The 12980-nt window shown below is 48.4% G+C and overlaps 1 protein-coding gene across 1 annotated transcript in view; it reads right to left on the bottom strand.

Annotated features, from left to right (window-relative positions):
- Nucleotides 1–12235, bottom strand: part of Cplx1 (complexin 1) — a 32174-nt gene extending 19939 nt beyond the window's left edge. Inside the window, exons 1-2 of the mRNA XM_034508147.2 lie at nucleotides 11946–12235; nucleotides 10546–10648 (exon numbers count right to left, since the gene is read on the bottom strand). Of these exons, the coding sequence (XP_034364038.1) occupies nucleotides 10546–10576 (31 nt within the window). The 5' untranslated portion in view covers nucleotides 10577–10648; nucleotides 11946–12235. The remainder of the gene's footprint in view (nucleotides 1–10545; nucleotides 10649–11945) is intronic.
- Nucleotides 12236–12980: the final 745 nt, after the last annotated feature.

Genomic DNA, 12980 nt, shown 5'->3' with positions numbered 1-12980 from the left:
CCTTCCCAGACTGCAGGGCCTACTTGTTCATTTGTATCTTTTATAAGTGGCAGAAGCCTGCAGTCAGAACAATGGGCTGCTTTTGCATAAAACCTGGTTCCAGTTCCTAGCACTCCCATGGTGGCTCACAACTATCAACTATCTGTAATTTTAGTTCCAGAGGACCTGATGCTTTCTTCTGGCCTTCATGAACACCAGGCACATATGCAGTGCACATACATACATGAGGGCAATATATATATATATATATATATATATATATATATATATATATATTGAAATAAATATTTTAAAAAGTATTATAAAGTATCTTTTATGATATAAACCAGAAAACATGAAAAAGGAGGAATCTGTTAAGGTCCATTCCTTAACACTTGGTTTCCATGTTCATGGTGAGATGACTAAAACCACAGTTTCTATGGAAGCCATTCTATCTGGCGGAGTGTGGACCTGTGACTCTCACACACTGTTGCCAATAAATCAGCAGTAAGAGAACGCTGCAGGGTTCTTGTCAGCAGAGATGGATCTACAAGAACACCATTTCATTTTCATAGTTGCCTGTATTGTTTTGTTGTTACCCTATACCATTTTAATAAGAAAATATGCTTTCATTTTAAGAGACAAACTTACTGACTATGTGTAGTGAGTGGTGCATGCCTTTAATCCTAGCACTTGGGAGGCAGAGGCATGTGAGTTTAAGTCTAGCCTTGTCTAAGTAATGAGTCTCAGGCCAGCCAGGATTACACAGTGAGATCTTATCTTAAAAACAAACAAACAAACAAAGCAAATTTAAAGAAATAAACTTAAAAGTATCACAAAATCCAATGTGAACATCAAAATACTCTGTGTATAAGAAAACACAATGTTAGCTCAACCCTCTACATCTGGTTTAAAAAACCAACAAAATAGGAGATAAGAAAGAATGAAAATACATAGGCAAGTGCAGCATCTGGGAAGCGGATGCAGAACGATCTTGAGCTAGACCAGCTGCGGCTACTACATCATAGTGACACACTGTTTTTTGCAGGTAGGGTAGTCAGGGAAGTAAGTGGTGAAGATTTTGAACATGATGTAATCATTATTATGCATATATGTATTATGTATATATGTATTATGTACTATATACTATGTATATATGTGGCACATATTACGTGATGCGCCTGTAAATACGCGAAATTACTATGTTAAATAAAACACATTTTTAAAAACTACATAGAAGCGTTACAGTTGCCTTGGCAAGGTCTTGACCATTTCTGACTTAAGCTGTTGGGGCTGAAATAATGGTATTTATTTTTTTAAAACAGTATCTCAGTACTAGGCCTTTGCTATCTGGGAACTTGGTATGTAGACCAGGCAGGGCTCCAACTCATAGATCTACTGGCCTCTGCCTCTCAAGTACTGGGCTGACTAAAGGTGTGCTACTACACCCAGCTTTTTTGTCTTGATTTTATTTATTTATTTATTTATTTGATTGTTTGTTTTAGCATGTGTTTACACATGAGAATGTGCCATATTGTGGGTATGTAGGTAAGACACTCTCTCAGTGTCTCAGTTTTCTTCTCTCACTATGTGGAAACCCAAGAACTGAACTCAGGTTATCAGGCTTGGCAGCAACCACCTATTTCCACTGAGTCACCTCATTGACCCTGAAATGATGTATTTAAAGAACATGGAGCCGGGCGGTGGTGGCGCATGCCTTTAATCCCAGCACTTGGGAGGCAGAGGCAGGCAGATTTCTGAGTTCGAGGCCAGCCTGGTCTACAGAGTGAGTTCCAGGACAGCTAGGGCTATACAGAGAAACCCTGTCTTGAAAAACAAAAAAACAAAAAAACAAAAAAAAAAAAAAAAAAAAAAAAAAGAAAATGGAGTCTCTAACACTGAATAAGATTTTTGTTAAGCTGCTTTTTTTTTTTCTTTGAGACAGGGTCTCTCACTGTAACCCTGAATGGAGGGCAGCCTGCTGTGTAGACCAGGTTGGCCTGTAGCAATCTTCCTGCTCTGCTTCCTAGGTATGTAGCAGATTTTAAGAAAAGATTTAGTTTTCATATTAAAAATAAATAGTGAGCCGGGCAGTGGTGGCGCACGCCTTTAATCCCAGCACTTGGGAGGCAGAGGCAGTGAATTTCTGAGTTCAAGGCCAGCCTGGTCTACAAAGTGAGTTCCAGGACAGCCAGGGCTACACAGAGAAACCCTGTCTTGAAAAACCTAAATAAATAAATAAATAAATAAATAAATAAATAAATAAATAGATAAAAATAAATAGTAAACCTCAAGGAAGTACCTCTAAAAGTTAAGTTGATAAAGGTCATGCCCAATACACTACGTGATGGTGTATCACTAACTAGATAACTGGGTGCTCACGCAGCCACAGAGAACAGGTCCTGACTGAACAGCAGCAAAGCTGGCTTCAGTCCTTTTTTAAAAAAATTCATATATTTATTTATTGTTTTCTGTTGTTTGTTTTTTTATTATTTTTTATTTTTGACATTATAATATAATTATATTATTTCTCCTTTCTCTTCCCTTCCTCCAAGTCCCCCCATAGCCCCTTTTTTACTGTTCCTTTTAAAATTCATGGCTTCCTTTTTAAAATTAATTGTTGTTATATGCACATATGCATATGTATATACGTGTGTATTCCTAAATGTAATCTCTTCAGTTTGTATGGTGCTATTCGTATGTGTGTTTTCAGGGCTGACCATTGGTGTTAGATAACCAGTGGGTGTGCTCTTCCCTGGAGGAGACTATTTCTTTCAGTGTCAACATTTCTTAGTTGCCTGAAAGGTTGAAGCCTGGTGATCTTTGCCCCATTCATTTTAGCATGTCTACTGTTGTCCTCAGCTGGAATTTTTCAAATAAAGCCAGGAATGACAGGCCAGCCACACAATGGCATCTGATAAATACAAGAAAAATATCAAAGCGGAATTCTAGGCAAAAACTAGAGAGTGTTTGGCATGATTTTATATTATCCATTGGAGTTTTAAAATTAAGACAAAATACCTTGTGCTGGTTTTAGTTTTTGTCAATGTGACATGAATTAGTTGCCTGGGAAGCAAGGACTTCAGCTGAGGAACTGCTGCCAACAGCCTTGCTCAGGTAAGACCAGATAGGCATTTTCTTGATTAATAGTTGATACGGGAGGGCCAAAGGTACTGTGGGTTATGCCAACCCTGGCCAGATAGATGGTACTGGCTTTTATAAGAAAACAAGCTGAGAAGCATGGAGAGCAAGCTGGTAAGCAGCATGCCTTCAGGGTCCCTCCTTCAGTTCCTGCCTCCAAGTTCCTGCTTGAGATCCTGTCCTGATTTCCCTCCATGCTGGACTGTAAACTGTAATCTGAAATAGACCCTTTTCTCTCTAAGCTGTTTGTAGTCGTGGTGTTTATCACAGTGACAGAAGTCAAATCAGGAGAGTCATTTATCTCCATATTCTAACTACCTCGAACTGGGGATGCTATATTAGGTGTCCCCTCTGCCTCTGGCCACTGCAATTCCTGATGAGTCTCAACCCACAGTGGAGCTCCCCTTTCCTCTTGGCTTCTTTCTGAGAATTCATCAGACACCTGTCTTCAGTCCTATAAAGTTTAGGGGAGGAGGTAGTGTTAGCATTCTGTCTAAACTCCACCCCCACAATTACCTGGCAATAGCCAGGTAGGCCTGGCCCACATAAAAGGGGCTGCTTGCCCCCTCCTCTTTCTCTTGCCTCTTTCTTCTCCCCTTTTCCCCTTCCCCATTTTCTTCCCTCTCTCTCCACATGATCATGGCCAGCCTCTACTTCTCTACTCTCTCTCTCTGCCTCTGCTACCCTCTTAACTCCCCTCCCCATACCCTGAATAAACTCTATTCTACATTATACCGTCATGTGGCTGGTCCCTCAGGAGGAAGAGATGCCTCAGCATGGGCCCGCTGAGACATCCCCTTCCCCCATACCTCACCACACACCCATAGAACATATTCTCTTTCTCTTTCTCTTTTTATAAACACATCAGGTAGCACATTCCATACCTGGTAAGTTAGAACTCTTTATCCTTTCTGGTCAAGGAACAAACTTTCTAGAGACAAGATTCCATAGTTTGTGGCCTGAGAGGTTTGCTGAATACATGTCTCCAACTCCAACCTCTCAGCCCACTGGGGATGCATAGTGTTTTGATGTCACAGAAAGTTGGCTTTCTGCTATTCTTGCTTCTGTAGACCCATCCCATCTCTCTTGAGTATTGAAGCCCCCAATCCCACCATGCCATGTCTTCAATTCAGAGAGGCAAAAAGATACTGGGAAGATATCTATGACCTGGGCTTTGCCTTGATATGGTCACATACTTGTGAACAATATTCATTGGTTCTTTATGACTCTGCCTTGGGAAGCAGAGTCAGAGTCCTCCAGGGCCAATTTTCATTCTAGATCTATTCCAGCTTGTGTTGTGGAAGCCAGCATCTAGGCCTCATGTCCTGGGCTAGATAGAATAAACATACTAACTCAGTCTCTGCAGATTTTGGACCTGAGATATCAAAGACTGCTCCTCTGCCAACCCCTTCTGTGGTTCCACAAGCCTTTATACGCTGACTGGAGCCTTACGACTGGATCCTTTGGGGAGACTGGGGAGGCTTTTTATAGGTAGTGCCATCCTTTCTTATGTGAAGCAAAGTGTCAGGCAGACAACCGTATCTGATCTTGGCTTTTAGCAAAGGACAAAACTAGAGGAAACAGAAATTAGATGAAGTCACCAATTAGTAAATTCAAAGAGTCAGGCTCTGTGACAGATGGCCCAGATGCTAGTCTTGAATGTGATTGTAATCCTGGCCCTCTGCTCTGTTATTCTGTCAGTCACTAGGACTGATCCAGTCCATTGCCTCTGCCATGTGCTCTCCCCAACAATCAACCCCAAAGGACTGGAAGAGACAGTGCTGTTGTTCTCTCTTGAGGGAGACAACCATCAGAAATAGAGAGGTAGGACCCAAGGAAGGGGCTTGGGAGAGCCTCCATCCAGCTTAACATTAGGTGTAGACACCCCTCAGAAATGTCAGTCTGAGACAAAGACCAAGAACACCTGCTGCAGACAGCAGAGCACCAGCCTTCCTTAGGGCCTGACCAGACACCAACTCTCAGTAGCAATACCCAGCAAGAGTACCCAACACTGAGCATCAGCTGAGTGCCTCTGGCCTCAGAGTCCACCTCTCTTCCCATAGAACCATGGACTGCCGAGCTAATGGTTCTGCAAAAATGAAATACGAGGCCCCAGGGTCTTGGAGATAGAGAACAACTGTGTCTGTCCTTCTAGGGACAGGAAGGGTGGCCTAGCAGTGCTGCTGATAATTGTTAAGACCACTGGCTGATAAGTGAGGATAACACTGGGAAACTACATTGTGTGGAGCAGAAGCATGTGGAGATGGCTCTGGAGAGCTGCTGAGACCAAACAGGTACTTCACTGTTCCCCAGCCAGAGTTTCCTTCCTCCAGGGAGCTTTTAGACACACAGGCGTCTCAAAGAAGTCTTGGCTAACAGTGGGAAATTGCCCGACAATAGGGTTCTGCAGAGTAGGGTGTTTACTCCTCTCCACCCACCTTATGGAAGCAGACAGAAGGGAGCCAAAGCAGAGGTGGGAAACGGGCTGGGGAGGAGCTTGCAATGCTGCCTCTTCTCTCTTGATGTGGGTTCCAGCTTGGGTTGGGCTTCACCAGGCTAGTTAGCATCAGGCAGCATGGACTTGCCCCTCACTTTGAAGCTCCTGTTCCTCCTACTGTTAACCTCCAGGACTAGATGGCCTGTCACAGCTAATTCTGAAGTGTGCAACAGTAGCAAAGGCTTCTGGGAACTGTGACTATGAGGGTCATGAAATGTACCAGAGTCCCAGCCAAGATCTTTTGCCAACCAACAGGTCAGAACGTGAGTGACAACCAGTGAAGTGCCCAGCCTGCTCTTCAGTGCCAGCCAGGATTCAGGCATCTGAAGTTGGTCTGCAGCCTAATCAGCCCGAGTGTCCTCTCCTGAGGAAGAGCTGCCTTTCAAGCTTTAGGGAGAGACGCTGTTTCCCTCAAGTGTCCTTCTAGCCATTGAGAGTTATGGGGCACAAGTTGGATCTGCTGCCATGCATTGCACTAGTGTCTTCTGAGTGCACAGGAGTGTGGGTATTTTGTCCTGAAGTGTTTGCTAGCTGCCTGCTCTATTGGGTAAGTCAGGTAATGTGGAATCCTATCTATTAAAGGCTCATGGTTAGCAGGCCTGGCATCAAAACTGCCCAGCCAAGCACTGAGCGCTATCCACTCAATCCCTGCCCTGGTATGGAGTCTGTGTGTCTACACTGGCCTTTATCTTTCTAGCTGCTTCAGCCCATGGTGCCTAGCAGAAAGTTTCCACAAGATTTTACAGACATATCTGCCAGTCAGATGAAGGGCTGTTGCTTAGTTTCTACTCAGGGTAGAGGAGTGATACCAGAATAGCAGCAGCCACTTCAAACCTGAGGAGTAGGATAAGAATGGATGTGCAAAAAGACAAAGGCAGGATCATAATTCTTCACCCTGCCAACTCCAGCTGCTTTCCTTCTGGCTCTCAGGTACTTTATCATGAGATACTTTTCCAGAGCTTCACCTGAGCCCGGCTCAGTGGTAATTCCATTATCCTCTCAGGACAGGAAGCCTTGAGTCTCTACCTGTGCCCCACACCACAAAGACCAGCAATGGTCTGTGGAACTCGATGCATAGAGCTGCTGAGACCAGACCCTGGCAAAAGGCAGGGAGAGTGGGAAGGGGTGGAGTTAACCCTACCTAGAACCTCAGGTACCAGGCCCAGAGTGGGTTACCACAGGATACTATGCACACTGACTAAGTCACCCCAGGTTACTGGAGCTGCCCAGGCAGAAGAGCTGTGTGAGAGGCCCTGCTGTCTTGATTTTGCTCTTGGAGCACATAATGAGGATATCCTAAGAGTCTCTTGAGACCATCCATGTACTTATTGTCCCCTAGGCTTTTGCATACGGTATCATACTGAGAATAATGCAAGAACAAGCAATAATTTGAATTATTTGAGCCAAAATAGCCACTTCTACCTAATTCAGCTGATAAGAGCCCACACCTAGCATATCACGCCCATATCTTGCCCAATCTTCTCCAAGGATAATTATACACCCGGGCTATTTGCTGTTTCCTACAATAAGTATTCTAGGGGACCTTGAATCACAGACTTGTACACATATGGCTAGAGCACCTGGCTCCAGTTCCAGGGCACTCTGCTGCAGAAGTTTCAAGCTCCCAAGATAGCTGTCACCTAGTGGTGACATCAGAGGCGCTGAGCCCTGTCTGCTTCCTTCAGTACCTGAGCAGTGGTAGTGCTTCATTTAGGATTGGAGTAGCTCAGTAAGTTCCAGAGTGGCCCAAGGCCACAAGAACATTCTCTTGGTAAGAATGGGTTTGTCAACAGGGGCCATTTTCTCATGATTCTGTCCCAAGAAAATGTCCCTTCGATCCTACCTGGCTAGCACAGGTACCCACAGTCATGCTGTTGCATGTCATGGGGTGGGAGTTTTGTGTCTGCTTCCAGGAAGAAAAAAAAAAAGATGAGAGGCAGCTGGCTGTTTCCTGACAAGGTATCTAGCCAAAGCCACTACGGTCTAAAGCATGCCCCAAGGGCCTGTCTGTAGGATGGTCTGTATGCCATGAGGTGGGCAGGCCATAGAAGCAAAGGACATTGAGTGAGGGGGTGGTAAAGGACAAAGAACAGTAGGGCCTGCAGCAGTGGCTCAGCCTCCAGACTTGAGATGCAGGTGTGACACTTCCTGGCGCTTCAGTGGTTACCGAGCAAAGAGAAGTGCTAGGGGGTAGTGGCCCTGTCTTAAGGCGTAGCTCAGACTCCTAGAGAGTTACACCAGGGCAAGAAAGACCACACCCTGCAGTTAGCAGCTTCAGTTGCAAGAATCCCAGGGTCCGATGCCTGGTGTCAGCCTGGACAGGGACAGAGGTGCAGAGTCTGGAGGATCATGGCTAAGCAAAGCAAGTGAAGTGGGGACGGGGGTGGGGGGAGAAACTGAGAGAGAAAGCTATACCCTGAGACATGACGATGGGCATTATAGTAGACAAAGAAGCTGATGCAGAAGATGGAAAGGACACCTGGGTCCTCACATTGGCCAGGCTTCTCCTCAATAACACTATTCAGGTTTGCTCAGCTCTGCATAAGTCACACCCTGGGCACTTGTCCACCTGGCCCAAGCCAAGGCACCAGACCTTCATCTGGAATCTTCCTTTTCTCATACAGTGGGGACTCCGAAGCATCCTGCCCTGATCCCAAATAGCCTCGTGGTCCTCAGAAAGAACTGCTAGCAAACTGGGACCTGAGAGAACCCCACTAGTCCACTGAACTTGCCCACACAACAGGGTCCAGGCATCCATGTAGCATCTACAGGAAGTACCCGAAACTACCTAGAACTTCACAAGCATGCAAGGTGAACATATCTGTGAACTGAAAGCCTGTGTATTTGGAGGCATGACTCATTGTTTCATAGCATCCACACACAAGCCTTAGTCTCTATGAGCCTCATCTCCAGGATGCCACTGTGGCCCAGGTCTGCCTCTTAGGAGGCATTAGGGACATGCCAAAGGGGATAGAGGCTGCGGTGAAGTGCTGAATGCCTGACATGACGCTTCAAAGTGGGGGCTGCTGCTCCTGACAGGCACAGTGCTAGAACAGCCAGGCAAAGACAAAAGCATGTATCACACCTACATCTAGCCAGATTCCAGACCTACCCCTCCGTGGTCTAGGGTCTTGTGAAGCAACAGATCACAAGTTCCTGAACCTGCAATCGTAAGTAGAGATGGCCCAATGAAAGAGCCACACATTTGCTTCTGGGCTATTATTTTCTCTCCTATCACCTTTCTCTGGGCTTGATCTATGTTTTGGGGTTCTGTTGCCTTCTGACCCTTATCTGGAACATGACAAGACTGCAAGTGGTGGGGGGAAATTCTCTACAGTTCTTCATTCAGCATGATGGAAGCTACATCCCCGTCTCCACAGAATGAATGTAAATTGGATATAGGGCAGTTTGGATGGTTCTCAGCCTAGTATGCAGCTACTGCCCTGTAGCTTCTGTCTGCTGGTTACCACCCCACCCTGGCAGCTTTCACAGCACCCCAAGAAGCACGCCCCACTGCTGGTGCAGGAGAAACTTTGGGCTGACATGGAACAATGAGGGAATCCAGGCTGGCAATTACCCAGCTAATTTCAGCTATGCAGACAGCCAAATCAGAGATTTCAGTTTCTTTAAAAGCCCACCTTAGGGCCTGAATTAACCACCAAATTAACTGTCTGTAGCAGCCTGGGACTTTCTGGGTGTAACATGGGTCTCTTCTGATACAGGATGCTGGCTTGTCCCTGAATCCTATCCCGGTGATGTCATCATTATAATTAGATTCAACCTGAGTCTACCACGGTCGTGAACTCTCAGCAAGCACACTGGGTCTCCTTTTCATCACATATGATTGAAGTCACAGACACCCTTTGGGAGGTGTCTATTTCTGCAGACTCTCCTCTTTCCTGACCCCAAGCCCCCAACCAGCTTTCTATGAGTGGTCACCTTCCCTTTTCCATACCAGGATGTCTAACACACCCCAGCTGAGACCCACATCAGTCAAGGGGCTCCCCTGCAGGCCGTGAGGACTCTTCAATATTAAAATTGGTGTGAACTCCCAGCATTGGAGACTACACAAGAGTGTTGGGGTACCCAGAGCAGGTAGCTCTGAACAAACATGAAGACCACCTAGGGCAATCTCTACAGGCTTCAGCTGACCAAACTGCCCTGCTGAAACCCATTCCAGCCAAACAGGTACCAAACCTTCAGCTCCCTGCTTCAGCACCTCCTGGCCAAGAACTCAATCTGCTGTCCTCCATCAGCTTCCAGTCCCACTGTTGCTAGCTACAAAGATGGCTTTGGGCCAAGTGAGGACAGGACTCTCCTCAAACAGTAAGTAAGCAGGCTGCCCTCACTCAGTGACATAAAGGGGGCTGTATCTTCTCTGTAGAAGGAGACTTGGTTGCATAGCTATCCTTTCTTGTCCTTGTGAACAGGACTGTGTCTTACCTGGGTGAACCCCATGGGGCCCAATGCCACAGTTGGGATCACCCAAATCCTGTTCCTAACCCAGTCCTGGCGCACATTTTGTTCCCAGGACTGACACAATGAGGGCTGCTCACAAGCCTCGTTGGGATATTTGCCTTGATCGATGCTGCTCTGCTCTTGATTTGTCTCAGGATGACCAGCGGGTTCCACTGCACCGCGGCATGGGGGCACCGGGCCATCTTACACCACATGTCCTCCCCATATCTTGTATTAAATCTCAGGGCTTGAGTCCCCAGGGGGTTCAAAAGTATTGGGCGGGGGGGACTGCCCTAGGCTTGTTTGGAGGGTAAGCAACCATCTGCAGAGCCTGTGCGTGAGGTCAGAAGTGGTCATGCAGCCATGTGTTTTGTGTCACTGCAGTAGTGGAGACATGTCTCTCTGAGTATCAGATGTCTGTGTATTCCTGGTGGCCCAAATCCATGTCCCCCTCCCCGCCCACCTATTACCTCCCAGGGCTTGTTTCATCACGAACTCCATGATGATGGCTTGGTTCCTCAGGAGCCACTCCGGGGTCAGATTTCACATTCAAGTGTGGTCGAGGTCTTCTGCCTAGAGAGAGTAGGTGGTCATAGGTGCCCTGGCCAGCCTTTCCTGAGACCCTCATCTACTCCTTGCTCCCCACTCCACTTTCCTGAGAGTCCAGTGTGAGAGGTTTTGTTCCCACAACCAGATCAGGATTGCAGGGTTCAGAGCCCAGCCAAACCAACAGTCATCTTGCTGCTTCTGGGGTTTCTGAAGGAAGATTTTAGCTGCCACCAGATCACAACTTGGGGCGACCAGTTACTGGAGACTGGCACCAGCCTCCTCAAGCGGGGGTGGAGCCCAGGGGGCGTTTGAAGGTCAATGCTCTGCTGTAGCACCCAGGTTCTGGCTGCTCAGCTTCCTTGGCAGTTCTGGAGCTGTGGGGCAAGGGTCCCTCTGGGGAAGAATTGGAGAGACAAAAAGTCCCCTCAGAAAAGGTTCATATGACTTCTGACTAGTCTCAACTATATCTGTCTCTAATGAGACTCTGGAGGCCCACAGCAGAACTGGCCCTGGACGGAGAAGAGAGGCGGCAGGGTCTCTGTCTTCCAGTTGGAGGGGAAACAGATGACCCACTCCTGCCTCTGCATGAGGTAGAGCAACCCAAGCCAGAATGTCCAGCGCGGACTGAAGTGCCAGCAGCGTTTAGAAAGGTGCTTTCTGTAACGCCAACAGCTGCAAAGACATCCCTCTTTGTAGGGTCTTTCCTGTCAGGAAACCTGGTCCCTAGGGATCCAGTGTTTCACGGGTTTCCCTCTGAGGAATGAGACTCGAAGGGGTGCTAGGCAGGGAGAGTGTCCCAGAAGCTAGGGGTTCAGAGATGCCTTTGCAGCAAAGCCAATTGCCTTGTAAACTTCTCTCTGTCCCCGGGGAATCGGGGGATGGAGGCTCCGCATGGCCAGCCGTAGAGAGGCTAGGACGCTGCGGAGATTCCGCAAAGACCAAGGCATCCCGTTCTCTCCTGGCCGCCGCACCCTTTGCTTTGCTGGGCGAGGTGCCCGACCGGAGCACGGCCTCAGGCAGGAGCGCGCCAGGGAAAGAAGAAAGAAAGAAAGAAAGAAAGAAAGAAAGAAAGACGCCGATGGGAAAGGGAACCAAGGGCCGCTTCAGCACCTCGCGATGGACAGCGCCTTCCAGCCTGAGCAACCTTGGGTCTGAAAGGCAAGGAACCAAGAGTAGGAGAGCCTAGGATATGGGTAGAGGACCCATGGCTCGAAAGCGGAGATCCGAGAAGGGAAGTCCAGGAGTCAGGAGGAAGACTGGGCTGGGAAGGGGAAAAGAGGCAGCCGGTTAAGGTCGGACTGGCTGCTAGGACGCCGGTTACCTTCCAAGGTGGACGATCAACAGCAGCGCGCTCTCAGGCCGGCGGGGTCCATGTGGCGCTCTGTGCTGCTGCGGCGGCTGAAGGACACCGCGAGGAGGGCGCGTCACTCAGAGGCGCCCCCGCCCGCGTCCCGCATGACGAGGAGGGCGGGGCTCGGCGGAGGTGGGGGGGCAACCGCGCCCCCGGTTCCCAGATCCTAGTCTGGCGCGCGCGACAGCTGCATTAGGGGCCCCTCCTTGGCCTGGGCCACTCTCTCCATCCACACCGGCTTGGAGACCCTCCTGAAGTCCTCCTGAAACCCCCTCCTGAAACGCAGGGCGGACGCAGGGTTGGGGTCGCCATTCCTAATCTACCCACCACGTTTGCTTCTGACCAGGTTGCTTTGCTCCTTTGCTGGCAGGGCGGGAGGAGGCGAGCACAGCCCGAAACACCCGATCAAGCAAGATAGGCCCACACATCCAAGCTTCCCCGGTGTGCAGAGCTGCCAAATATGGCTTTGGTGGGATAGAAACCCCAGCCAGTCAGGGACGCCTGAAGGTCACTGCGGACGTGGCTGGGCGGGGGCTCCTTGGAGACAGCCAGAGCCCCGCCTCTAGGCCGCCCCTTCCCTGGCACCGGAATTTCAACTCTGCTGCCGGTACACTGCAGAAGAACTCCGTGGCCACAAGGTTGGCCTGGCATCCCTGCACTTACCCTGGGGGGCTGGGGGGTTCTGTGAGGCAATCAGCTCCGCAGAAGCCAGCGCATATGGGAACACCTACGCTGTTTTTGATTCTGGTTAGCCAGGGGGTAATTCCTGACCCGCAGGGTCTAGTGCTGATGGCCATTGCATTAACTGTTACTGTTCCTCCTGGCTGAGTCATTCCTCAGGATTACGTTGTTCTTGACCTTCACCCAATTCAGTAAGACTTCTTGCCTAATGAGTATTTCTCCTTCACTAACATCCCAAAGTTGCCTTAGGGTTCTTGGTGGCTTGAATTCGAGGTGGGGGTGGTGGTGGTGGTAGTGTGTGGAGTCCATCCCTTGACTTGCTTT

Source organism: Arvicanthis niloticus, chromosome 7 (genome assembly GCF_011762505.2).
Source record: "Arvicanthis niloticus isolate mArvNil1 chromosome 7, mArvNil1.pat.X, whole genome shotgun sequence".
NCBI lineage: Eukaryota > Metazoa > Chordata > Mammalia > Rodentia > Muridae > Arvicanthis > Arvicanthis niloticus.
This window is presented reverse-complemented; position numbering and strand designations above follow the sequence as displayed.